We start from the raw sequence: 27,996 nt of genomic DNA on the forward strand, positions 1-27,996 counted from the left end.
CTTCTGTGCAGAAAATAGGTGTTATAGTAAAGGTGTATGATTGAGAATTCTATTTTCACACGTTTGTACTTTTTGCAGATGATGCTGTATTAGTTGTGTACCTCAGTTGCTTGTTTGTTTGTTTTTGAGAGGTGTTTCCCTCTTTAATTTTCATTATGCTTTTTCCAGGAGTAGACAGATCATACAATTTTCATCTTGTTTTGCTCTGAATATTTTTAAGAAAGGGGGAGACAATTCTGAACATTGAAGAGACATTTGGAGACAGAGAAAATTGAGAATTGAAGAGTAAAAACAATAACCAGTTAGAGATCACTTAATCACTTTTTGTCTCTTATGTCAGCTCCAGAAATCAAGAAATCAGACGTGGATTTTCTTGTTGCTTTTACATGTTTCATGTGAAAATCAGAGAATCACAGAATGTTATGAGTTGGAAGGGACCCATAAGGATCATGGAGTCCAACTCTCAAGCAATTGGCCTGTGGCCTGTAGTAGGAAAATTTTTGAGGGGAGCTAAGAAAAAAGAAAGGAGAGAAAGAAAAATGTCTCAATCTATCAAGTTATATGTAATTTTGAGGGACAGTTTTATCATATGAAACTTAAAACCCCACACTATTAATTGGCTTTGAAGCTGATTTTATCTGTTTATTCACTTTGTGGGTTTTTTTATATTGTATGGGAAATCATTCAAAGTCCAAATATTTCAGAAGAATTACAGATGCCCGATGAGTACTGGTGACTACTTGTTTCTGGTAGAACTCACCCTGTGTTGGGTATTGAAGAATGTAAAGCAAGCACTATTACTCCTGTAATTGTCTTCCTGCTTCAAAGGCAAACATGAAAAGAAGCATGTGTGGATAGTTACATTATGTGAGCAAACTCTATATGCTGTATCTTAATAATTGGATGCTTGTTTTTCAAGATTCAGAACATCCTTATTTATTTTCTTTTTAGCAGGTATTAGATAACTGGTTTTTTTAGGTATCACTGTAGGAGTGGGCCTTCAGGAATTCTTTGAATGTCCAGAAAATAGTGACTTTGGGGTCTAGCTCAGAAAGAGTTCCTTGTGTAAGGAGCCACCTGGAAGCAAATGGCTGTGGGAAAAGTGGACAATTGGTGAGAGTGGTGTGATAAGCACAGGCAGAAGCATTTCTGTAGAACCTCCAAAGCAGAAAAAATAATTATGGCCACGAGGCAGTTGATGAAAAGGGGGTCAGTGGAGGGACTCAGGTAGTAAGCTGATGTGGTTGATGTTTTCCTGATCTGCTGCTTTCTAGTGAAGATGTAATGCATTATACCACCAGAAAAATGGTGTGGTCAATCACTGGGTATTGGACATATCTTGGAATCGATCACACCCTTTGTGTGTGCATTTCTGTATTGGTTCCACAAGTCTTTCAGTAGTTGAAAAAGTTCCAATTATGTGATTGTTTTGTTTGATCTTCAAAGATATTTTGTGCTTAGAACTTACGTGTCTTTTTTTAATTTGCTTCCTAGCAGCATTTTACTCCTGACCGGTTTTAAATTTGAGAATAGAGATTTAGAAACAAAGTACAGATGTACAAAAGTGAGATGAGAGATCTGCATTGCATAGGTTGTTGTCAAGTTGGTCATGCAATATGTGATTCCTGTAGTCTGTGGGTAGAGTCCCTTAATTTCAGTTGGTCTAATGCTGAGGCAGCTGGCAGGAAGAACTTTTATGCATTCTCCCCAGCTGCTGTGAAAAATATCCCAATATTCTGTTCAGGTTATCTGCACACACTTCATGCAACTATGTTTATTAAAAAAAGATTTGATTTTGTTAGGGGTAGGCTATAAAACCAAAAGCTAAGTGTTTGAAAAATTTGATGCAGTTTGTTGTATAGTTTGATACAATGTTTTAGGAATTGTGAGAGCTCTTGGAGAGGGTTAGTTCTGAAAGCTATGATATTAAGTAATTACATTACTTTAAATTGCTGTTTCTGATAAGAGTAGTTCTGATGACTCTTTTGAGAAAGTATCAACTTTAATTTGTATTATCATTGTGCTTTTGGACTTGGTCCATGATGAGGAGTCCAGCTGCTCTAGACTCTGTACTGAAACTTTTACAGAGCAAAAGGATGGCACCTATCTTATTTTTTAGTCTTTGTCAGATGCTTCTATGATTTGTGAGATAAATAAAAAAGGAGATAGTCCAGCCATTTAATATTATGGTAAAGATAGCTGTTTTCCTTTGCTTGCCCATGAATATCTCATTGCCTAGTAGGAGTGTTTGTAAATAAGGCACCATTTCTCAAACTGTTTTGCTTCCTGCCTGCCTTTCAGCCAACTTAGTTTGTTTGTGCTGTCTGCCCTCCAACTGCACTCTCTGTTGCAGCATCTGAACCCAGGTGTGTGCTTTTACTTTTGCCTCTCATAGCTGGGAGTGTGGTTCACTTTCTTTGTCTGCTGCCTCTATTTCAGCGATTCTTAGTCTGTGCTTCAAAAACATTGCATTAAATGAGAGAGGCATAAAAAACATCAGAGAATCCCATTTCCCTAACAAGTTCTAACCGTAGTGGCACTGTAAAGAAAGTAACACTGAGTATATGTACTAGTGTGTAGTGCTTATGAACTGTTAAAGGTGTACAAGTGAGGTTAGCACCACCAGCACATGATTATTTCCTGATGTAAGTAAAGTACATGTCAGTACAAAGCAAAGGAAGACAAGCATAAGCGTCTCTGGCACTTTGGTGCTTCTAAGAGACTAAAAGGACACAAATCTTAAGTGACTTACCATAGATAGGCTTTGTATACAAGTTTTAGTGGTTTTGTCTCAATATTAGGATAGCTATCTCTGTAAAATTCCACTGGAGATATGGCACTGTAGTTTTTACTGCTTCATATCTAGCTGAGATAACACCTTGTCCCTTGGATGCACATGTATACAATGAACCTATGATTCAATTTACCAAGCTGTGAAAAGTGCACTGTTGCAGTGCTGAGGGTTTAAATCAACATTATATATAAACTTTTTACCCAACATAAAAATAATTGTACAATGTTTTTTAAGCAGTGATAATAGCAAAATGAACTATTTCAATCCACGTTCTGTTACCTTTCCAGAAGTCTTTAAATTGTTGTTTTGAAAAGTGTCAGCTGGATCTGTTGTGGCCTTACTTTAGCCCATTCATTTTGGGGGCAATATATCACATTACTAGAAAGGATGCTTTTTTATATTAAGAAGAGTGTCTGAGATGATAAGTGCTGATAACTACGTTCATAAAAGAAGCAGTCTAGGATAATGCAGTGTTTGTTTACTCTTTAGTGAAATGATAGAATGAAAATATCAGAAATGCAATCTTTTCAGATAGTATTAGTATTCAGATAGTGCTGGTATTAGACAAGACAAGCATTAGACTAAAACTAACCGAAAGCCACCAGTTCTGTTGAAGCGCATGTGATGAATTCATCATAGTACTACTCAAGCACTTAGGCTGTGATGAGATACTTTGTTTCTGAAAAATGTCTTTGTAATAAGGAAGACAAAAGTAACTATGCTTTTTTTTTCCTCTTTGGTGGGTACATCTGATGGGAAGCCTACTCCCTGCTGAAATTCTGTGGGAGAGGAATTATATAAGAAGATATTTATTTTTAATTGCAGTTGTCACATTAAGCTGCAGTGTTGCTCACCAAGCAAGAAATTTATTAGATAATGTGTGTATAAAGAATGGAAAACCTCTTCTGAATTTCTCAAGATGTTCTATTTAGTTTCTTTCCAGATTTGCCAGGATGTAACTTCTGTCTTTAATATTGATGGAATTTAGAAATTTGTTCTTGTTTTCACATGTGCTTACAAAACGTGGTTTTTTTTTTCCCCACTGGATTTTTAGTTTTTCCCTCATACTTCCATCTTTTCTCTGACTTGCCTAGTCAACCTTTCTACTTTTATAAGAAAGTTGTTGCTTCTCTCCCATAAGAGCCTGTTGAAAATATATACAGCTTCAATGCATGGACAGTACTGTTACACAACAGGAAGGCTTTTTAAAAAGAAAAGCCAATTTGGGATTTACCTAAAATTGTCTAAACTTACCTAAGGTTATAATCAATGCTTTAAAAGAGAATTTTTTTTTTATTTTTTATTCTAACAGCATGGTTTGTGAAATATTGGGAAGTTGCTTGCAATTGTTATATAGGAAAGATTTGGATACGTAAATTGAATGTGAATTAGTAAACACGTGAGAATAAAAACTTTATAAGGACTAAGATCTTCTTCTTCCAGCTTAGGCTTCCATTTTTTTTTAATACCTCACTGCTCATGTGGTAAAGTGTGCCCACTTCTGTAGACCTTTTATGGATTGCTTGTGATAAATAATTTTACTTTTATTCATGCTCTGAACTACTGTGGCTTTCCAGAAGCAAGTCAGAATTTCTGATTTGCCAAATGTTTGACAGAAGGAGGATAAAGTCATCTTCTTCTCATAGAGAAGGCCAGGTGCTAAATACAGTAAAAGTGCCTTGGCTGTTTAGGTATTTGCTGGGCTTTGAACAGTGTAAAAGCTGAATGCCCCTTTGAATGCAAATGGAGGATGTAGTGAACACACTTTTTGTTCTATAGGCAGTGCAAGAATTTTTTTCATCTTTTTTGCAGTCTTAGTTTTCTTGCTAATTACTATTGGGAAGTCAGTTTGAGGAAGTTAGTGTTGGGTTTTCTTTTGAAGGCAATAGGTATGCTTGCCACTTCTACAGCATTCTCTTCTAAATATGAGCTACTGCCAAGAAAACTGTCCTCTGCTCCAGTGAGTGTACTTTTGATTTTTTTTTTGTTTGTTTGTTCCTGTGGAATATGCTTTCTTGTGGTCTTAGTCCCTCTGCTAGCGGCATGTTTCTGAACTGCTTGGAAGAGGACAATGAAAATCGTCATAGTTGAAAGCCATCTTGAAATTGCTGTGCTACCAGTAGAATTGAGCAATGTGAAGTACTGGAGTACAGCAATTTGTAGTAATGGCTCAAGGAGGCTGATTGGAATGGCCATACCATTGCACTTAAGTACAGAGATGGCCTTCCTGCTGCTAGATAAAGAAAATGTTCTGGAGTAGCTTTTGCTGTCTGGAGTGCCCAGTTAGATATCAGTGTGCCAATAGAAAGCCTAAATTGTAGCTTTGAGCAGCTTTAAGTGGCTTTGAAAAGGCTTGCATAACTAGTAGAAAGGCAGCAGAGTCAAGAGATCTGCTTTGTCATTCCCAGCAGCATCTTCAGCCTTGCTCAGCTCTGGGGTTGCTGCCCAAAGCCTGCTCCTGCTTGCAGCTTGAGCTGCCTGGCACTTAGGAAGCTTCATCCAGAGTGGGAGCAGAGCACCTGGTGCTGTATTTGTCTCCTAGCAAGGTTACTGGCACTGACTCCAGTGCTTTGTTTGAATAATGGGTGACTGAGCTGTAACAGTGGTCTCGAGTTACTGGAGGTCAGCTCTGGGGTTTCTTCGCACCTAGAGGGCTCTTCACATGCCTTACTGCTCTGTGTGGCAAAACTTCCAAATTCTCATTTGCCTTTCCAGTTTGAAAGGTTTTGTGCGTTAACTTTATATGTCTAATGGAGAAACGAAGGTCCATGGATTCTCATGTTGAGTCTAGCATAGTGAGGAGCAGTGAAAGAAGCAGAAAGAATAGTCTTTCTTAGTTCTTCAACAGAGCCTGAAGGATTGGTAAAGCTGATGGTGTCATCTGAGGAAGTAGCTTGCCAGTTGATTAAAAATTGGATAGAATCTGGAGTTTCTGGCGGAAGTATAAGATGAAATAACAGATACGCTGTTGAAATTATGTAGTGTACCTTGCAATGACAATTGTTCCTGGAAATGCTTGGTCAGTCAAGTGGTAGCATCTTTTACAGTCAAGATATAGTATAAAAACTGAGAGATTTTTTGATAATTGCTGAAATGCAGGCAGAGGAAGCTATATTGGAAATGCTTTTTTACGATAATTAAAAACCACAGTGAACTCTGAAAAATTTATGGGCAAACTAGACTGAAACTACTTACAATTAAACATGAATTTACTATCTTTTTATTTTCTTCTATGAACGAGTCCTAGTATTTTCACGATGCCAGAAAATGATTGTGTTAAGATACTAACCTTCACAGTGTAGGTTAGGGAGTGACTGTAGTGGATAGGATGAGACAGTAATTGGCATTACTGCAGACAGTAATTGGCATTACTGCAGACATTAGTATTTTCCCTGGTACAGTAGTTGAACCATAAAATAATTTTCTTAAACTTCTGAATGTGAATTTCCCAAATGAAGGCAAAGGAGGAATAGAAGTTTAAAAGACAAATCCAAAAAGTTTTGTCTTTTTGTAGGGCTGTAGCAAGAAGACTTCTGAAGGTTCTATGTGGCTACTTATTTAAAATTGTGAAGGAGAATCTAGGGCATGGATAGTGGAGGGAGTTTTATTTTCCTATTATCTTAGCTAACTTTTAAGACTTTTTAAGAAAGAAGTTGCAATTTCTTGGTAATTAGCATCTTTAAAGTTTCTTAGATGTTTCCTTCAAACCTACAAAGCGTACAAATAATATTCTAGATTAGGCAGCAGTACTTTAAGAATTGCAAAACTGGCGTGCATTGCCACTGAGATATTTATCTCAGTTTATTTGATCTCTCACATACAGCTCTTCATTTGACGTGCTGTTGGTGTTACCCCAGTTGGCTGGTTCATACAGCTCCAGTCCTGGGGAGTGCAGCTGGGCAGTGTTTCCGTCTGTGGTGTGTGTGCTACTAGTCATTCTCTCTTCCAGCCCTTCCTGTGATTATGTAGGACTGTACTTCTTTTGCTGTTTCCTCTGCCTACTGCATGGAAATAGCTCACCAGGTCGTGTAGGCTCCTTTGGAGGGAAAATTCCTGTTCTGATGAAACTTGAGGGTTTATAATATGCATTCCTTTAGCTGTGCCACAAAGCTGCATTTTATTTCCTTTGAGGGTTAGGATCAGGAAGTTGTTTCCGGGTGTCACCTTCTGGCTACAAATCCTCCCAGAAGTTCAAGTTGGATAGTTTGGTACAGGATGTTCTTCTGTGTTGGATGTGTGCCTTCCTACCTTGGAGCTACCCATTACTCATGCCTATTGGCTTGCAGTGGCCTGGCCATTGTGATAAGTGTCTTTACAATTCCATGTGGGTGTTTTTATGGAAGGTTGATTTGAACTGCAGCTTGTATACCATTGCAAATACTTTTTTTTTTTTTCTCCTATCAAAGTAATACCTGCTTGAGTCTTTTGTGTTAATTATGACTGCTTCTTGTTCTTTGTAGTTTAACAAAAAAAAATTAATTCAGTTCTATAAAAGTTCTGTACTTGTATGTCATGCCCTTGTTTCTAGACGGGATGAATTTCTTCTTAAATCCTTCATGTTGGCTTTCAGTCTGAAAGATTTTTTTGTTTGGCTACATTTTATGAGAATGTTGCCACTTTATGAAGTATGAAATAATGAACATTGTCGTATGCTTTTAAGGAAACATTTAAAATGTTTGTGGTTTCTGTGAAAGGGCTTGAGATATTTTGAAATGTACATTTTCTATATGTTACCCTTTAAAAGAACCAGTACATCCAGTTGCAAACTCTCCTGAACAAATATGTTTCCAAGAAGGGTATGCAAGAATATAGGTTTTCATAAAATGAGCTTGCCTTCTAGGTTTTTTTTAGTTCATTTATTTTCTTTTTTATATCATTACTTACCTTGCTATTCTTGTTTCTGAAGTTCACTCCTCATCATCTCTTTCTGCATTTGTGCTGTAACTTCATGCTACAAATGCTCTCATTCAACAACCTCTTTCATATACTTTCTTTTTCATGCTGTGCACTAATATGTTTCTAGTTGTTTTGCTGAGAAGATGGTAGTACCAACCTTTTCCTCTTCTACTCTCTGCCAAAAAAATATGTAAGAGATATTAGCACATAAGCCCATGGTAAACTAATTTTTTTCTGAAACATTTTTCTGTTTCTTTTCCTTCCAGTTCCTGGAATAGATGGCGGTGGGTTAGCTGATGCTAATCTAACAGATTCCTACTTTAGCACCAGCTTTATTGGCGTTAATGGATTTGGAAGTCCTGCTGAAACGAAGTATCCCATGATGCAGGTAATAGCAGTGATTTGTATAGTGTTTCATTAGTTCTGGCTGGTGCTACACCAGAAAGGGAAAACTGTTCAAGAGTCAGGACCAATGGAGCCTTCTGAAATGTCATCTTATACAGAGTATATGCTCACTTTAATCTTGCAAATGGAAATGAAACAGTATCATTGCTTTAAAAATAGTCTCTATCAGCACTTACCTGAGCTGTTGTGTCGGGCTTTGCCACATACGTTAACTCTGTGTTCCTAGATTTCTTTTTAGGCTCATCGCTTTTGATAGCTTTTTATTAAATATATACAAATTAGGTTTTGAAACATATCTAAGATCAAAAGTTTCTGAAGCAAAATGTGAACTGTTAAATCTGAAATCACTAGGCAAAAATTTCAGAATTTGTAAGCTCAGACTCAGGTGGTGTTACGTTGAATTCACATTTAAATCTACTGAGATGTTTACCTGTATTTATCGTGTTCTGTAGATGTTGGCATAGGAACTCCCTTGAAGTAGAATTTATTGTGTAGGTAGTATTATGCAAAATTTACAACAAAAGACTGTATTTAAAACCTAAATGAGTATCTGTGGAATTAACACATGAAGTACTATAACAAGTCCCTCAAAGTGTTATGCTTTTTAAAAGAAGCATGGTCTGTCCACGAAAAGATGATCTGTCCTGTATTTAACAATCCAGCTTCTGGTAAACGAAAGAGAGCACAAGTCAAATAGTTCACACTGAGTCCTGACAACAACTCTCTTCTTTTATATCGAGGAAACTCTCCTTATGAGCTTACTTTGATCTCAGTTGTGGCTGTATTATGGATTGAAAAATAACTCAGCAAAAGGTGGGAATTAATTAGGTGTGTTCCCTTTTTTCTTTTTTTTTGTTTGACTATGGGATTTTTTTTTTAGTGCATGTTTTCAAGAAGGCTTATTTATTTCAAGAAGGCTTTCATATTCAACAGAATTGCCAAAGTATGGAAATGTTTTACTGACAGTGACGCATGATTTAAAAAGAAAAATTTTAACCTCTGATCCCAATGTATACTATTGAAGCTGGCAGTTAAAAATGTTTTGTATCACTGAGGTCATAAAGTTTTACATTTTTAGCACAAAGTCATTGTTTTATGTCCTTAAAGTGTATTCTACAGAAACACAAATTTTTAATTTTAACTCTTTCTTCTAGAAAGGCAATATGGCATGCATCTAACATGAATGCTTGTAGGATTTTTAAATACTAATGCCTGTGAGATTACAGTTAAGGCATTGTTGTTTCTCTTTGAGAAGAAATCGATGTCCCTCTTGCCCATTCGAGGCTAAGGAAAATTACTTCTGAAGAAGGGTTTCATTAGTGTTGAGAAAGTGCTTACAGGCATTAAACTACTGTTTAAAAAGCATTCCTGTATCTTTTTTTTCCCTTTGAATCATATAATTTTAAGTTCTTGTTTGCATAGGTAAAGCTGGTAATGCTGTCTGTTTTGATTCTGTCAGCTACTAAGTTAAATCCATACCAACAAAGTTTAGTCACTTGGAATGAGATTTTCCATGTCATTCAGCCCTTTGGAGAACAAGGCAAAGAAGAAATTTTAGTGGATTTCACTTTAAATAATACTAATTCTTTATGATTTGGAACAGAGACTTTAAATCTGATAGATTGGTTATTGTGTCCAAATCCTCTCCAAAGAAAGGATTTGCTTGGTCTCTCTGAAAATCTGCCCAGATTTTGTCACTTGATTAAACCTTTGCAAAACTGGTTTATATAGGCCCACTGGAGACTTCCTAGATGTTAGATAATTTTCCAAAGATGTAATCTGCGTTGGCATGTTCCAGCTTGAGTACATTTTTGCAGTTATAGCTCTGGCCTAATCTAAGCCTTGCCTGAACTCCAAGCAGGAATGCTGATCTGCTTCATTTGCCTCTTTTCTTCCACTTCAGACTGAAGCAGCATGGAAATGGATCTATATTTAATGAAAGACAGCTGCATCTGGGTTAATTGGAGCAGAGGGGTCTGTAAGGGAAAAGAGAATTTATATTGTAGGATTAGAGAAACTTAGCTGAAATGAATAAAGAACTAGGAAAGACTGAGCAAAGGGACTGAAGCAGAGGGGAGGCATTGGTGGGACACTTGCAGGATGGGGACTGGAATTGTACAAGTGAAATACACAGAAATTGAACAAGGAAAAGTTGTTATAATGCAAAGGCGGGTCAAAGTAGGGTGGAGAGAACAAATCCATGTGCCTATTTCTCTCCAGGTACTTGAATCAAACTAAAGATACTGAAAATTTAGTGTTCTGCCATCAATGAAACATCAGACATCTTCTGTAAAATATTAATTCTCAGTTTTGCTTTTGCAGATGGAAGCATCAGTTCCATGTGAGTTACCTTGTTATCTCTGGTGGCTCTGTGTAGTTCACAAATAGATGCTTCGGTGATGCAATAGGAGGCAACTTTCTCAGCTTGCTTTTTAAAATTGGGAAATTGCACTAACATGTGAATAAACACATTGATAGAAAAACACTAGTAAGATGCAGTTTGATGTTAAGAAATGGCAAGTTTAGGTTGCCAGTGCAGCCTTGAGGTTATATATTGAGAGATATTTCTCATAATGTTGTATGATTTTTTCCAGTGGGAATATTATTAGTGGAATTTGTTCAGTACTGAAGATGTGTGATGCATCTGTGTGTAATGAGTATGCATTTGATATTCGATTTAAGTGTTCATCTTACAGTTCTGTGCCTTATTCCTGCATGGTGTTCACATACTTCTTGTGACAACTGTTAGTTGGCAGTGCACTTTCCTGTGCGGGTTACAATTATTCCATTAAATTTTGTGGGACACTTTCCATATCAAAGAATAAAATAGTTTGCATTTTATAGATGCATGGGAAGAAAAAGGATAGCGGTTGAACAAGCAATGCCCCAACAGTGCTGGCAAACTACAGACTCCAGAGTTTTTGAAACTAATCTTTACAGCTGGAAGGTGGGGAATGGAATTAATGACCACCAGTAGAAGCTTGGTTCAAGTTGCTTAACTGGCCTCAGTCTAGCAAAGATAGTAATAGTCAGTCTCTTCTGGGTAATGCTCATTTCCTATTACCATGAGATAATTTTTCTACACTTCTTGTTTTATTCACCTTTCAACATAATCATCAGGGATTCAAATGATGAGTTGTCTTGACTATTCCTATTTAATCTCCTGAATGTAGTTGTCATGTGCAGCACATAAAATAAAGGTTTGTTGAGTGTGTGATTGTATATATTGAAGTTGTCATAATGCGTAGGTAATGGAGTCAAACTGCATCAAGCAAAGCTATATCTAAATTTTGCAGTTATCACATTTTTGTATGCAGTACCTAATCTCTAAAACTGATAGTGTTAAATAAGCACAAAAAGGAAGAAAAGTAAAAGTGGAGTGTATCATGAATTGGGAGTGAATGTGCTGCTTTGATCATGGATAACATAGATGAATAGTGGTCAACATTTCTGTAGAATGGATATTTGAGATTGCGTTCATATTTGTTGAGAATATTTGTGAGATCTAGGACATACCATGGGGCTTAAATTAGTGGTGAAAATGCAATTAATGGCAACGATTGCTTTGCAGTGGGGAAAATAGAGCAAAAATCTGTGGTACAATTAGGAAGAGGCAGAATTTTTTGAAGTGGCCGTGGTCTAATTCTTCCTTTCTAAAAAATATCTCTTGGCCCCATCCTTCTACTTCTCCTACTACGAAGGCCTTTGCTGTTAGCCAGCCTTTCATTGCCCCCCATTGTCTTCTTCTGTTGTTACTAACTTAGTTTCCTATTGATTAATAGTCTTCTGCCCTCATTGGTTTGTGGTTTTCCATGATAGTGTTGTTTCACATATCTTTTCTTCCCTGTATCTGCATATGCTTTCATATATTGTTTTAACAGTATTGCCTTCCAGCTTATCAAAGCACATATTTTCTGTTTTCCCCCTCTCTAATGGCAGAGCAGGCCTGCACAACACATGGCCCATAGCTGTATGCTGTCCTTGAAGCTGTTCTCTTTTTTTGGCATAGCAGCAGCTGCCAAGAGACAGTCAGAGGTGTGGTTCAAGAAGCAGCTCATTGCTTTTGGCATTCCCAGCAGTGAAGAGACAAGAGCTGGCTGGCTGGGATGCTTCTAATGCTTGGCTGTTTGCTCAGTCGCTCTGCTTGTGCTACTTGGCTGGGTGGTGTCTGTGTTCCTCTGGCATTAGTGCTGCCTTTGACTAACTTGTGGCTTGATCAGAGATGCAGGTGGTGCAGAAAGGAGCTTTAGTAGTGTTATGTTGGGCTGTTAAAAGGGTATTATAGCAGGATGAGGCAGAGAAGTATTTTGATGTCAGAATTTTTAATGTATTAGAATTGAGCAATTTGGTTGTAAGAGCATAAAACAGTTGAAGGTGCCTTCCTGTGTTGCTTCACAGAAGTCTGGTTTTCTTTATTTTAATGGGATAAGATTTATAACTACATGGCTTCCAGTGGACTGCAGGTTATACAGAAAAGAAAAATCACAAGTTTTCAATTAATCATCTTAATCAAAATAAAAAAGGGGGTAACAGACTTCAGTATTGAAGTTGGCAAGGCCAAGCAATGGAGAAGAATTGGTCTTGCTTGCTTTTACCATGCTAATGTTGGTGTACTAAGCATTCTCGAATAGCCTGAGAAGTAGAGACCATGCTCACTTCAAAGCCTTGCAGCTGAATAAACACAAAGACCTTTGTTGCCACTGCTGCATCTGCCAAGAGTCAAGTAATAAAACTCTCCTTATAGCACAGAAGCTTGTAAATGTCTTCAGTTTTTTCTGTTGAGGACTGAGTGGAACTACAGGCATTTTATTTTAAATATGAAATTATGCAGTTGTTTTCATAATGCCTTCTGAAGAAATCCAGTTGCTTTGGTTCAAACAGTTGAGTGGGACATGCTGTGTAGATGGTGCCAAATATGCTAACTGTTGAAGACAAGTTATGGATTGTTTAGAAAGGAAAGCAACAGGTATCATCCTTTGTAGGTCACAGAATCTGACAACTAAACAATTGGTTTGGTTATGACAATCTCATTCTTTCATAGGATAACTTCTTTTATAGTCTAATTAACATTATTCTAAAAATTATAAAAAAATATTCTGAAATAAAGTTCCAGTAAAACAGTATTAAGATGAAGAGAATAGATTGTGACATGCAACAAAAGATTTTGAGATGCAGGCTTAGCACAGGAATGACCATGAGGAAAATGTTTATTTTCTCAGAGTTAGGGTAGGGAATATGGAGAAAAAAGAAACAAATATTATCTCTTACATATTTTTGGGAAAAGAAATAGTGGAGAAAAGCAAAAGCATTCACTTAAGTCTTCTAAGCTATGTAAAATTAAATTTGTCTGCATCAAAGTTTTATTCATTCTCTATCTTGATGAGAATTTTGTAATATATACTTTAGTGGAGGGAAATAAAAGTAAAGCAAACTTGTCTTAAGTGCAACTATAATTTTGGGTTTTGCTACTGAATACTGAAAGGTGGAGGCAAGGTGGTGTATACCTTTAGAAGGTGGGAATGTTTCTTGTAACACTTCTTTCTCGTATACTGCACCAAGGAAGTATTAAGAAGAAGGTGAGTGGTGTTCTGGAGTGCATGAGGTAAAACACTGCTCATGGTTTGAGAGGTGATCCTTCCCTTCTGTTCATCAGTGATGAAGTCACACCTGGAGTGCTGGGACTCTCAATATATGAGAGACCCAGATATACTGAAAAGAGTCCAGTGAAAGGTCACAAAGATGATGCAGGTACCGGAACATCTCTCATGTGAAGAAAGGCTGAAATAGAAAAAACTTTATAATTTCTTTTAAGGGAGAGGGGCAGGATGTATTCTAGCCAGACTAGTTGAATTTTGACTAGTGTTTAAAGAACCTCAATAAATCATAGCAATAGGCAGCCAAAGGAAAGGAGCTTATTGGAACTGAGCGACATTGGTGTGGTAGTTGGTTATGACAAAGTTGTCTTTCTGTATTAACTTCCAAATGATTAAAGTCTTGATATCTTAAAGTCTGAAGCTCTCGTATGGGTGCACTTGCCTTCCCTGGCAGGCGTAATATTTAATTTTCTTCCACTGTTAATGGTTGCTCTTACCTTTGTGGAGCTTTCATCCTTTGGGCCTGAGGTGCTTGTGATTGTATTCTTCTTGAGATTGAGTTTATATGAAAAACAGTTCAATGCTATTTGAAGAGATTGAGAAGTGTTATTTAAAATCAAAGCTGCATTCCAGAAAACAAAAATAACCAATAGTACTTGTGTGTTCTTTTAATTTTTATTTTTCTTTCAAGACCTTTTCAGCCTCACTTGTTAAGAAATCAGACACATTATGGCTAAATGCTTTTGGGTGCAGTGAAAATATTAAAACAGTTTAAAAATCCCTTACTGATTACTTGCAGGTCTTCTGTGAATAACGTTAAGGTAAGAAGCTTGTGCATGTGTAATAAAAGTGAGCAAAACAAAAAACTCATGAATATGGTGGAGGTCTTTAACCTCATTCCAGGTACAAGCAGTTGTTAAGGCAAGAGCTGCCCAAGATTGGCGAGACATGCTTTGGTTTTTCGGAATCCTGATTCACATAGAAAACATTTGCACCTTGAACAAGACTTGACTTTGTAAGAGCACAGTTGATGTTCCTAAACTTTGTTTGCACTGTGCTTTCACAATCCAGAGCAACGTGCTCTTGCAGTCTCTTGCGCACACTGTGTGTTTTCAGTGATCATCATGTCAACGCTGGTTTTTGTCATCGCAGTCACATCACTATTCACGTTAGAAGTCTGTTGGTTGAATGTTTAACTCCTGTACTCAAGGATGTAGTATATTGATGGCAAAGAAGTGCTTGGTTCCAAGTTTAAGCCATGTCCTTGACCACCTTTTGATATGAGTTCTCAATATCATATTTATTCCTGTTTTGACAGACCATTACCTTTTGCATTAAAATTATTAATAAATCTGGTATTATAAATAGACATTAATGCTCTTTATCTGAACGTGGACAAATTTTGTGCAAATCTGAAAGGTTCCCTTTAGGAAATTTCTTCCTAAACCCCTTTGTTCTATGAGGATCAGTGTGGATGTATCAAATGACAAAAAGAAGATGCATAATAGATATGCTTTTCAAGTATTTGTGAAAAACTATTTAACTTCTTTCCATTGCTTAGGAAGGGAATATGTAATATGATTAGCTGAGCTACTGTAATCCAGAAATGATTTTGATGTATTTTTATTTTGATGACGGTGAACAGTAGGTTGAGCTTCCCTGACTTTGGACTTTTGTCCAAATTGTTAATTTAGTGTGAGTCTCTCAAATTGTTACCATCTTTTGTAAAAATAAGTAAACTTTGTTTCACGAGAGGCATGCTTTTTGTTTAAAGTGTTTATCACTTAAGCTTTTAGTGAGATTTACATTGTGTAAGAAAGAAGTTCAGTATATTTAGGGAGCATGAGACAGGTGATATCAAAATAAGGAAAGAGCACATAACAGACACCTTCCTTCAAGTCTTGAAGAAGCTGAAGGGTTACATAGTATTTACATGTGTAAACATTCCATGTAGAAGCTACTCTGCACAATCTATTTGGGTTTTTTAGATATGAGTGTTAAAAGTTGCAGCTTCTGATGAAGTTAGTGGTGCTATGAAAACTGCAAATGTTGAGACACTTGAATTGCCATAGGTTTACAGTCCTGCCATATTGAATAGTACTCCAGCTTCTGTTTGTTCTCTTGCCAAAATTACTCCAGAATATTGATCTTTCTGGTCAACAATTAGATGAAATGGCATGGAAGTAATGCAGTTCTTGCCCTTTGCCACAAACATTGAGACTGATCATGGAAAGAAGTAAGCATAGAGAACAACTCTGGTGACCAGTTTTGAGTCAGTCTGTGTCTAGACTACTAAATTGAACTTGCCTGGAAACTTTCCTTGATGCTTAGGGCCAGCTGGCACAAAATGGCCTGTTTGTGCTGGTGTATGCTCACCCACGAAAGCAGAGTCTGAGTGCAGACTGTCTATTTGTGAAGGGTTCTCAAACCTTTTCACTGCTGAATAGTGCCTGGAAATTGGCTGGGAGATTCTGGGTTGATGTGGGCCAAAAGCTTGCCAGGAAGTATTTTAACAAATTACTTGTTGTCTCTCTCAGTGATGAAGAACACTTCCTGACCTTGCCTCCCTTTCCTTCTCATGTTTGTGCTTCCTGTTGGAAAACTGGTCAAAGACAATAATAAGCAGGAGTAAGAAGACACTTTTAAACTTCACTGTCAAAGCAGCAGTAGCTCTTAGAGCAGCACTGCTTCACTTCTTCTAATTTATTGCTAGGTCATATCTCTAGAGGAATGTAGAAGAATCAGGTGGAGCCTAGGAGGAATGTTGAGAGGGTTTCAGACATCCTGCTGACTTGAAAGAATTGCATGATTTTGCTGAAAGGTTTCAGCATTCATTTTTATTTTTAAAAAGAATCTATCAAATACTTAATTAATTTGAATATTTTTTGTTGAGGAAGTTTCATGTTGTGATGATACTGTATCTTAAAGGGAGGAGTTATTTCAGGAGTGCAGTGTGAAAGAATGTTTAAAGGAGATAAGTAATTGGCTTACCTAATGTTCTGACAACATGCAGGAAGAGAACCATAGGTTTGGTAGACCCTCCCAATTTAGAAGAAATTAAAGAAGATAGTGTTTTGTTTTAATATACTTAGAGTATTTACTATATGGTGAATAATGCACAGGTTTCATAGTCTGTTCTTAAAACTTTCTAAATGTCATACCCAATGCCCTTGCTTGATCTTTTTATAGTTTTATTTTACATGTACACTTTTGCCTTTTATTTTTGCAGAGGATGACAAATAGCAGCAGCTCCCCTAGCCTTCTCAATGACAGTGCCAAGCAGTACGCAGGCCATGGTAAGTACTTCAAAAGTAATACATGTAGAAGTATGTTTGGAAATTTAAGAGATTCACTTTTGCAAAATTGACACTTAAGGAAATTTTATTTGTCCTCTGGTTTGATTTGAGATGCAGTAGAACTTTTTTTTTAACAAAAGTGTAATGTATGATTACTCTTAATACAAAATCGAAGTGGTACTGAACTCATAAATTTTCATCCTTCTCTTTGCTTGGGAGGGGGAGTACTAAAAGAAATCATCATCAGTCCTGTCACTTGAAGTGAAATGCTAGTTTGGATATCCGTTGTAAAGCACTGATAGCTTAAGCATTTATGTTGCTTCACCATAGTATCCCTTTCATTGTGCTTCTTGAGTAAATTATTGTGTAGAATTAATGTACAGGTGTTTTCCCTTAAATTTAGGGTGTATGGATTTTGTGAAATGTGTCACACAATAGCTGGTAAAAATCAACTACTGCAAGCAGTACTTTACATCTTATATTTTTTTCCCTGCTATAGGGAACATGGTTTTCAACTGAACAAAATGTCTCAATAGTCCAAGCCTACATACTCACTAAGTTATTGTGCAGGGTATATTGAGCTTTATAATGTCCTCTTCCGAATCACTGCAGATTATTTCATCTGTAGCTGTCAAATTAAGTTCCAAAGAAGAGGGTACTACTCCCTTATGGCAAGGGCATACATTTAAAATAAATTTCTTCTTTGAAAATTGCTGTGTAAATTATGTTCTAGAACTCCATTTGCATGTCCGACCCTGCAGCTAGTCTACTTACTAGATTTATAATTTTTTAAGCATGCTAGTAACTACTGTAAAATGAACTTGCTTGAAAGTCAAAATTTGTGGGAGTTTTCTTTTTATTCTTCCTAGTTTATTTCCAGGAGCCTTTGAGATTAACCCTGCTTCTTTTGTCCCACTGGACAATTAGCTGTTCAAGGCATTGGAGGTCTCCAGTTTTAAATGCAGTTAGTTTAATTGTGACAGGGCAAGTGGTGATGGTGATGCATGTGAAGGAGAGAAACCAGACTGACTTTTGGAAACCATTTTAAATTCTGATGTCTCGCAGATCCTTTCCCCACCTCCTCCCTGGCCCTGCCAAACAGTGCTTCACTTGTAGAATTACCCTTTTATGGAGTATTTATTATGGGTGAAGAAAGTGTTTCATGAAAACACCAATGTTTACAACTGGCAGTCATCTGCTAATTTGGCAGCTCTATCCATGCAGTTTGGAGTTTTAAGTTGCACGTATTATTGTTACACAGTTTTTGGTACTTCAGCTCTGGAGAGGATGCACAGGGACAAAGAAAAGCAATACAAAGTTACTAACAGAATGTAGACTTTTGATACCATTGGTTCTGATTTAAATTTGTGCAGAATAATGGTAAGACAAGCAAAATCCACATCACTATTTTTAAGACTATTAAACAGAAGGTTGCAAATTTCAGGTAACTGAAGATCATAGAATCATAGGATCCTTTAGGTTGGAAAAGACCTAAGATAGATCCAGCTGTTACCTCAGCACCGCCAAATCCACCACTTAACCATGTCCCTCAGTGCTACATCTACACAATACCTCTGGGGATGGTGACTCCTGTACTTCCCTGGGCAGCCTGTTCCAGTGCTTGTTAATGCTATTTGGAGGAGCTTCTGCTGAATTAGAAACACTCTGTTATATTATCTACAGGATTAAAAATGGCATGCACATGTAAGTAGCACTTACAGCAGGTTTTCTGATCAGATGAAGGCTTTGAAATGTTAGGTGGACTTTAAATAGTGTCAACACCAATTTAACTTACATAATTCTGCTAAGGAGCAGCATTTCTATTAACTTTGTCACAACTATTTTTATCTATACAGAAATAAGTTAAAAAGTATAAAATTTCTTTAAATAATCATATGTGTGTGTGTGTACATATATATATATATATAACATGCTGGTTTTACATTCTTTTTATAGATCCACTGACTTCACCAAATTCATCCTTGTTTAATGACTTTGCTGCCCTCAGTGTGTCTCAAAGGAGGAAGGTAGGCAACAACTAAATCTGAAGTAGCATATTTGTCTGTCAGTTGACAGGGAAGTAGATCTGGAATAACTTGAAATGCTACCTGAAAGGAGGATGATTCTTCTAATGTTCTTAGATTTATTTTAATATGTCACTGCTGATATAAATAAGATCTTACCTACTTCATTTTTTGCTACATCAGATCAGGCTACTGCTGCTATTAAGAAATATTCCAGGCATTTGTAAACTGAGGTTTATAAGAATTCATTGAATATGAAAATTAGTACATAGCCCATTGAATTTGAAAACAAATAACTTTTATTCTACTAAAGGACAATGACCTCAAGCCTTCGTGGCAGCAAGTTCAAAATATGTTAAGAACCATTCTCCCATTTATTTGTACACGATGTGATAATAATTATAGCAGTTTGAAATGCATGTAGTTTAAAAGACATCCTGATATCATTGGAAAGCTAGAGTTTAGGGGTTTTCTCCTCCCTCTCTCTGTATTGAGAAATCTTTCCTTTGCTGAGGGCTAGACGTCATCTTCAAACACCTTTGGCCTGCAGCAGTGCAGATTGTGGTGCTTTCCAGTTATACACTTAGAAATGCAGTGGCTGGAATAAAAGACAAAAGTTTGATTACACCAGAGCCCCTTCTCATTTTTGTGAACTGTTGCTTATCAAAAAAAGACATTATCTTGTCCCAACCAGTTACTAAGTTTTGCTTTCACTGATGACCCTCATATTTTACTACTTATTAGCCACATTATCTTGAACTTCCCTGTAGTAAATGAAAGCAAGCTACATCAGCATGCTCTGTATCATTCCTGCAGGCAAAGATTGAGCTTAAAGATAATTACTGTGGTTGGCCCATCACACTGTTTCGTAGCATTTAAATGGTGTTGTAGAACATTAATTTTCTAATACTATGATATATCCAGACTACATGGAATATCTGCATTGCTCTTTTCCTTAATGCCAGTATAGTGCACTGGAAGTTGGATGTAAACAACTGTAAATGTGTTGCTTATGCACTTACTGAGGCTGGTAAGAACAAAACTAATCATATATTCCTTTTCAACACAATCTGCAATAACTGATATATATATACACACATATGTATGTACCTGTGTGTAAATTTGTGTTTGTGTGTAAACCACCTGCACCAAAGAAAATGAACTATTATACAGAAGTACTGCAAGAGTGACCACTGCCTCTAAAAATCACTTCAAAGCTAATTAAACAGTACAAAATTAAAACAAACCAATTCATGTTTGAGTGTGAATAACTCAAAGCTCAAATACTAATTTAGAGTGTTTTCTGACTTGGTCCATTTTTTTCCCCAAGAAAAAGGAGCATATTAATTCACTTGCTGCTAAAATACTATCAAGACTAAGATTTATCTGTGAAACTGATTACTAGTTAATATTTCAGACATAACTGGCATTAATTGAAAGAGGTTTGTGTTTTGCTTTGCATGTTAATATTTTGCTTATTATGACTGGTATTTTGTAATGTATGTTTGTATTAAAGGTTGTTAAATACTAGCAAAGGGGAGGTTTTCATATGCTACTACTTGAGCTATTTAAATCTAGGCATCCAGGCTCCCTCTATAGTCAGCAGAGAGAGATGAGCAGCTTAAAGAAACATTCAGCTCACACTGAGGAAAATATTTTGGAAAAGACCAGATATCTGTGATTGCTTTAAGTGGGTAAAAATTGATGGCTAAAGTTATGAGAAATTAATCACAGTTTTGTGACTGACTGACTTTTGCTGCCAGCCAATATGATGCAAATAGTCACAGATGTAAGTTCTTCATATTTTTAGTATTTTTTTTTAGTACAGTGTTCCAATTGTATTAAGTGATTTCCATAAAAGCACTAAATGATGGAGTGCCAGGTATTTAAAAAACTGTATGATTCCCCCCACCTCATTAGAACTTGAACAATGTGATTTATCAGGCAGTGCCTGATGCCTGTTGTATAAAGGGAGCCTTGCTGACTAGTTCAAATGTAGGTGTTTACAACATCTACTGTTTGAAAAAAACTTTCATTTTCTTGCTAAGAGCCCAAGTCTAAGGTTTTGTTTGTTCTGAACTAGCTGGCAAAACCAGCATTTCCTTCGTTTATCACTGACTTGGAGGACAGATATAATACAGTCTTGGTAAGTGAATAAAGAGCACTTGCTTTCCTTTACAAATTAGAATTGTGATATTTTAAATATTTTGAAGTATTAAGTTATTTGCAACTATGTAAAAATTGCATGCTTGTGTTGTGTAGAACTGTGAATAGTTTCTGTAAAAGCATATAATACATAGCTGTGTTAAGCAAATTTGATTGTCTCTGGATATTGCTGATCATGTTATACTGGCAGCCCTTTAACAATGGGCAAGCCATGTGGACAAATATTTGATATCAATAAAATATTAAAGATAAGACTTGATGATTGTAGTTCATCATAGAATATTCTTGCTTTTTAATTAGACAGCTTTTTTGAAACTAGTTACTGTGTCTGGGCTGTTTCATATACTTTTGACTGTTTTGATGTTTAAAGACATTCTACTTTCTGTTTAAAAAGTAAACTTAGTCCTTGAATTTTTATGAATGTTTTTGAGGTAATTATCTCTGTTTAGAAATTATTAAACTGCATTTCAATTTTAGATTTCAGGAAAGCTAAGATTACTATTTAAAGACATTTTTATAGGATACTTAAAATGAAATCAAAGGAGCTAAGTATTTCTGTAGATGGAGCCTTGGTGGAGGTTCTGTCAACTGTAAAACCTTCTGGATTTACTGTCCGGTTGTTGTAACTCTTCATGCAGTAAGACAAGCAACCTTAAAGTGAATTTCCTATAAGAGATTTCCGGGTAAGTATTAATCTACAGTGCACAAATAGGATTTGTGAAGCATGGAACAAAAGCTAGACTTAGTAATAGACTAACACACTTTCCTAAGAGTAACGATATCATGCTTACTTCATTTTTCTTCAAACACATGTTATGCTTGTTAAAAATAGGGTGATATTCTGAACTTGAACTTCTTGGGTGTTTTTCCTGAATTGACTTTAGCCATTATGTAGAAAAGTGTGCTCTGCTAAATCCAAAATGATCTGGCTGGAAAAATCTTTGCATTCACTTTGGTGGTTCTGGTAAACAGTTCTTAAAAACATATGCGACATAACTGATCAGAATCTGCTGCCAAGGATGTGACAGCTTAATACACTAAAAAGAAAATATGTTATGAAACTTTTGTTTACATTTGTTCTGAGACTGTTGCCACCAATCCAGGCTAAAGGGTTCCCCTACTTATCACTGGTCAGCCTTACAGGATAGTGAAAAGCATTGCTTTTGCATTTTACTTTGTTTTTTCATACCTTCAATCCTCATGAAAACTGAACTCTTATGAAAAGTTTCTAACACTGACTTATTGCCATTTCATTTTTTAATTGTTCAGTCACATCTAGAGGAGGTCCATTAAGGTGAGAATGACTTCAGTTCACAGGCTGCAAGGAGTAAACCAAGTGCTGTAGTGAACAACTTTAAGTACAATTTTAATGCTGCTTTTTTTGTATTTTGAAGAAATTTTCTTTTCTAGAACACCTTCCATTGGTTTTAGGTGAGTAGAAGCCAGGACAGAGTCTAAACTAGATCAGAATGGAAAGTATAGGAGAGATTAATTGAAGTTCACCCAGAACAGGGTGCTGCTGTTTAGTGCTATGGAGATCTACAGCAAGTGAGACTGGACAGCAGACTTATTTCTGCTGATCAAAGTGAATTAATTAAATGTACACAGAAAATTATTTGAAACAAAAGACTGCCTGTAAGCCTAGGCTCCATAAATGCAAGCTTTTTAATGAGTACAAAGAGAGTTTGCCCTCTCAAGTTAAAAGAAAACAATAATGCTGACTTCAGGTCCTGTGGAAACCAAATTCTTAGAACCTTAATGGTTGCTATTTTATTTTTGAGTGTCCTGCCTTCCATCTAGTTTTGTTACCTGTTAGGAAGCTGTATTTCTCTCCAGCTTCCTGCTTCCAGCTTTATTTTGACACCTCTGGTACCTGATCATTATATGGTTCAGTGGTGTTCATTGTAAAGCTGTATGTGCCATGTTTTGTCTTGCTGTACTTACCTTTAATGGAAGTGTGCCAAGACAGTTGTTTCATCTTTAGTAACGTCCTGCATACCATCTCAGGAGCATGAATCCTGTTCTGATAAATTGAGGGGTCATTACCAACCATCACATCACTGTGTTGTAAATGACAGAATTATGGCTGCACAGATTTTATTGTACCTGGGCTAAATTTATATTTCAGATCTTAAATTTTCCTTCTGGGATTATCCACCCCTACTGCAATAATAAAACATTACAAATTATAAAGCATGCAAAAAAAGGTTGTTGCAGGAATGTAGAAAGACAGACTATATTTTTCTAGAAAAACTAATAAATATTTGTAGGTAGTACCATGATGTAAAATGTGTTTTAAGGATATGATATAATCTAATCTGGTTTACATTTTTCCTTGGAATAGTTAGTTGTTGGAATTGTTCCCTAGTTATGTGCTCTTGCTCTCTTTGTTATTACTATGTAGTTAAGTACATATTTTTCATTTTCAAGTGTGACATGAGAGAATATATTATTCAGATTTATTTATTTATGATTTAGTGATCGTTGTAATGAATAAGAAATCAAATTATTAAAGGATTTCTTTTTACAAATATGTAACATTTTTACAATGTTTGCTGCCTCGTACTGCTGTGTATTTGAAGGCAGTTAACTACAGATGTAACTAATATGCAAGGTACTTTTGTTTATATTTACAAAATTTATTTGATTCTCTCTAGGCCAAGGTGTATGTAGTCTTTAAGAGTGATTTGCAGAAAAATAATTAAAATATTTTAAACTTGTGCACATATTTGTTGAAGTCACTATACAAATATTAAAGCAGCTAGAGAATATACCATTTTTGAGAAATCATATGGTGAGTAAAGAGTAAAAGTTGCACCAGTCTTTAGCCTGCTTACCTGTATTTTTGGTTCTTAACCGTGCATAATTTTTCCACTTTTTTTGTAAGTAATGTAAAAATTTCTGGCCTATTAACAAAGAGACCTTTAAACATGGAAAAAAAAAAAAGCTGTCGTTTGCTTGCGGAGTGCTCCTTCAGCAATGGAGTTTTTGAAAGTGCATCTTGAGGTGGTGGTACTATGACGTCTTCACTACAGTTAGAACTGTCTACTCTAATGGTGGTGGAAAACCAGGTGTTTTCCACCAGTTTATTTCAGTTCAACAGGTGGTATTAATTTATTAGTAAAGAACTTTGTCAGCATTACTACATCTGTGCCAGGCTTTAGCTCTTGTGATAGTTTGTACTTCATCCAACCTAGCTAGGCTGCAAAATTGGTGAGAAAAGATTTGACTTAGATATGTTAGTTTTCCTCCTTCTGAATTTAAGATTTGCATGCCTTCAGCATGTGAAATATACCTTTTTAGTATGTACTCGTGAAGAGTTTTCCTTAGCTATAGTTTAAAATGCGTGATACAGTACCTGATCTGTTGCATCTTTGACTCTAAAATTTGTTTAAACCAAGAATGGTTTTTTTGCTGAGATCAGATATGTTACTCTGGAATAAAATCTATTTCCATGTTAAATGACAAATGTTAGGGTTTTTATGGATAGAAGGTGGCACATTTTAGTTTTCTTTGGGCAGAAGAATCATTTTTGTTTGTTTCTGTATGATACTTTTCAACTAGTGAAAGTTTTACCCCCAGCCAAACTCAGGTTTTCGTGAACAATTTCAAAAAAGGGTTCCAGATGGAAGGGTGGCTAGTCTGTTAAATGCATGTAATCTCAATGTATAGTATTAGAAACTTCAAAATTATAAACATATAACCATTGTAAGTGTTAGCATACTATTCTTTTCTTTATAAGGAAAAAAAACTTTTTTGCCCAACAGCAAACACCAGCCTACTACACAATTGTTTTTAATGTGCTGACCAGGCTCCTATTCCCTTTTTTTTTGGATCAAATGTAAAAAAATTGGTTCCAACCTTCAGAAGTTGAGATAGAGAAAACACAGGTATTGTTTGCCTCTCTACCAGTGGGTAGTGTAATAAAAGAGAAGGAGGAGAGATATTTTGCTTAGGAACAAACCCAATCCATGTGAAGGGGTTTTGTAGCTCTGTTGTCCACAAAACTTAAAAAGTACCAAGTTGACTTCTCTCTTTCATATTTCCAGCTTGCAAATCTGTTAGTATATTCCAGGTGACTATACCTAATCTTTAGGTGTAACATATTACTAAATCCAGTTACGAAGCTGTATTAATGAGTAAGGTGCTTCTTAGCTGCTTTGTGCCTGTGTAGGGATTCTGCCTGGACTGTTGTGCTTTTCCTCAATAACATATTGAAGTTCACATCTGTGGCTGGGTGTTTCAAGTACTTGTCTTACTCCAGCTAATAGGTTATGGCTGTTGGGTGAAAATATCGATAATGATACCAATGAATTTTATTTAGTTTGTTTTTAGTTTTCAAGGCATAGTAAAACAGAAATTGGTTCTCTTTCAATGGATTAGAAGCCTAGCTTTTAAATTTTAACCTCTTTTTCTAATGGTCTCTTTGCCATTAATTTTTCAAAAAATGAAGTCTTACAGAAGTCAGCATTGAAACTTAAGATTGTACATATTGTTAAATTTTGTTCTAAGTAGTACAAGGAAATTGAGTTTGTATAGCTGATCTTTTCTGTCTGACAATATAATATTTTTTGTTAATTTATTTTTTTCTGTTTGTATGTGCAGATACAATCAACTCACTGTACAACAGATGAGCCTTAGCTAAATGCTACTGTGATGCCTTTTAACGATGGTAGTTTAACATAAAGCTGCTTTATTTAGCCTGTGATGGAGAAGGTTTAAGATAATTTCTATTTGCTTTGGTAGTAGATGCACACAGACAGCATTACCATAGCTCAGATTCTTGACAATACTTTAAAACTTAATAGCCTCCTCATGTATTTATATGCCAGACTTAATTGTGTATGTTTTGGTGTAGAATATGTCTTATAAATCAAAATTCAAAGCCTGCTAGAGGTAAGTGCATTTTAAGGAACAGAAATGTAATTTGGGACCAAAATGATCCTGAAAAAAATCCATTTGGAGATCTTCAGGGGAAGAAAACTTTGCAATTGTGTAGTTTGATTTATCAGCTTATCCAGACTTAAATACTACATGAAAATTATTAAACAGGAGGAGTCTTTACAGTTTGAATGTTTGTAAATATTTTCTTTTAAAATGTATTCCTCTAGGACAGCCTTATAATATCATACACCACCAGCAGGCAGTTTAATCTTGAATTAGAAAAAGGAAGTGTGGTGTTGCCAATGTCCATGAAACAGGAGGAGGAGGGGACAAAGACACTGTTAAACTTGCTAAACATGTTCCCAAAGTTCTTGTTGAATGAATGAAAAAAAAGTAATTAAGCTGAATTCATGAATACTTTCTAACGTGGGCTACTTAAGTTACTCATCAGTAGTAGTGTTCTCATGTGACCATACTACTTAGGAAAGGCCTTTTTGTTTTTGGAGTGGATTTCTTTTGTTTCAAGTTTAATGTTTTTCAGACTTTAGGGGTTTATCCTTCCTATTAAGTGTACCAACCAGTAGGTTCCTATCATGAATTGCTGGCAGCAGCTTGGTTCTGCAGGGCAAGGGTTATAATTACTAGCTATGGTTGAACTATTGCTAGCAATTAAAGGTAGTTAGCTGCTCCCTGCCTCATGTAAACATTGTCAACCAGGAATTACTGCTGCTTCACACTTTTTTCCCTGGAGGATTTGAACTCTTCCAGTAATGCTTTGTAATAATTTGGATTTTGTAGTTTCTCTGAGATTTTACTGGTTGTAGTTTAGCCTTTTCCATTTAAAAGAATTGTGATGATTTTGATCTTTTACGGTTCAGTTCGGAACTTGTAACCATATTTGGAGTTACAGCCTAGTTTGAGAAATACTTGATAAAGGATTATGAAGTATGTAATTCTTCACCTTCTCTGCCTCAGAAAAAGTTCATTATGTTGAGCTATGCCTTCATCTGAACAGGTTTTTTACCTCATAGAAAGACTTTAGGGAAGGCAGAAAGGCAGGGTTTTTTGTAAACATCTAAGAGAAATTGCCCCCGTGCATAAAGTTGGGTTTCTTAGTCCAGATTGTCATGTCTCTGTGTTTTAGGTAGATATATTTATGAGTTTAGATATATAAGTTCTTAAGCACTGTTGTGTGTTGCTTTATTTGCTGCTCTGTGCAGAGATCAGGGATGTAGCAGAGTTGATGCACTTATTCAAGCTGCTCAGTCTATTTGCTTTCTGTTCTGTTGAATCTTTCCTCTTGGTAGATACTGTGTTTTCTGATATCTTTTAAACTCAGATTGCTTTTCTAAGTCATGCCATTTTGCTCATTGAATACTCAAAGAATAACTTGGGTCCAAATAGACTAAAATTTATTTCCAAATGTTAATATTGTTTATTCCATTTTCTAATGTCTGTCTAAACAATGAAATACTGACCTGGTAATCCCCTAGTGAAGTTTTACAGTAGATAATGAAAGTAAAATTTTACTTTAGTCCCACCCACTTTTTAGTTTCATTTTTTTTATACCAGTAGGCCAAGAACTACTGGTGTAAGAGCTCATATTGTCTCTGCGTGGCTTTAAGGTTTAGAACTCACAATTGTTTGCCCCCCACCCTCAGTATGGTCCTTCATAAAGCCTAAGATACAGTTTCATCCTGTTGCCTGGAATCTGAATATCATTGGAACCAAAATAGCTGCCTTCCACCTTGGCTCAGTTCCTCTTTTGTTTTGGTTCTCCTTTTCAAAATATTTATAGACAAACTGTTATTATGGAGGATTAAAAGAACTCTTTATGAATGGAAATGTGTTTGGACACTGGGTTCCAATCTGGTAGTCTGAGGCTGACTGTACCACTGCTCTTGGTAGAACATGGAGAGAGATGGGAAAGCTTCCAG

General features: G+C 36.1%; 1 protein-coding gene across 5 annotated transcripts in view; it reads left to right on the forward strand.

The window, feature by feature from the left end:
• Nucleotides 1-27,996, forward strand: part of PAN3 (poly(A) specific ribonuclease subunit PAN3) — an 80,021-nt gene that overhangs the window by 5,644 nt on the left and 46,381 nt on the right. For all 5 annotated transcript variants that reach the window (XR_010428281.1, XR_010428280.1, XM_064645441.1 and 2 more), the window contains exons 2-5: nucleotides 7,957-8,078; nucleotides 16,919-16,985; nucleotides 18,942-19,012; nucleotides 21,093-21,155. Coding sequence is in view for 3 of the 5 variants with exons in the window: in XM_064645441.1 (XP_064501511.1) it covers nucleotides 7,957-8,078; nucleotides 16,919-16,985; nucleotides 18,942-19,012; nucleotides 21,093-21,155 (323 nt within the window). In the remaining 2 variants the exon portion in view is untranslated. The remainder of the gene's footprint in view (nucleotides 1-7,956; nucleotides 8,079-16,918; nucleotides 16,986-18,941; nucleotides 19,013-21,092; nucleotides 21,156-27,996) is intronic.

The sequence above is a fragment of the Pseudopipra pipra genome, chromosome 2 (genome assembly GCF_036250125.1).
Source record: "Pseudopipra pipra isolate bDixPip1 chromosome 2, bDixPip1.hap1, whole genome shotgun sequence".
NCBI lineage: Eukaryota > Metazoa > Chordata > Aves > Passeriformes > Pipridae > Pseudopipra > Pseudopipra pipra.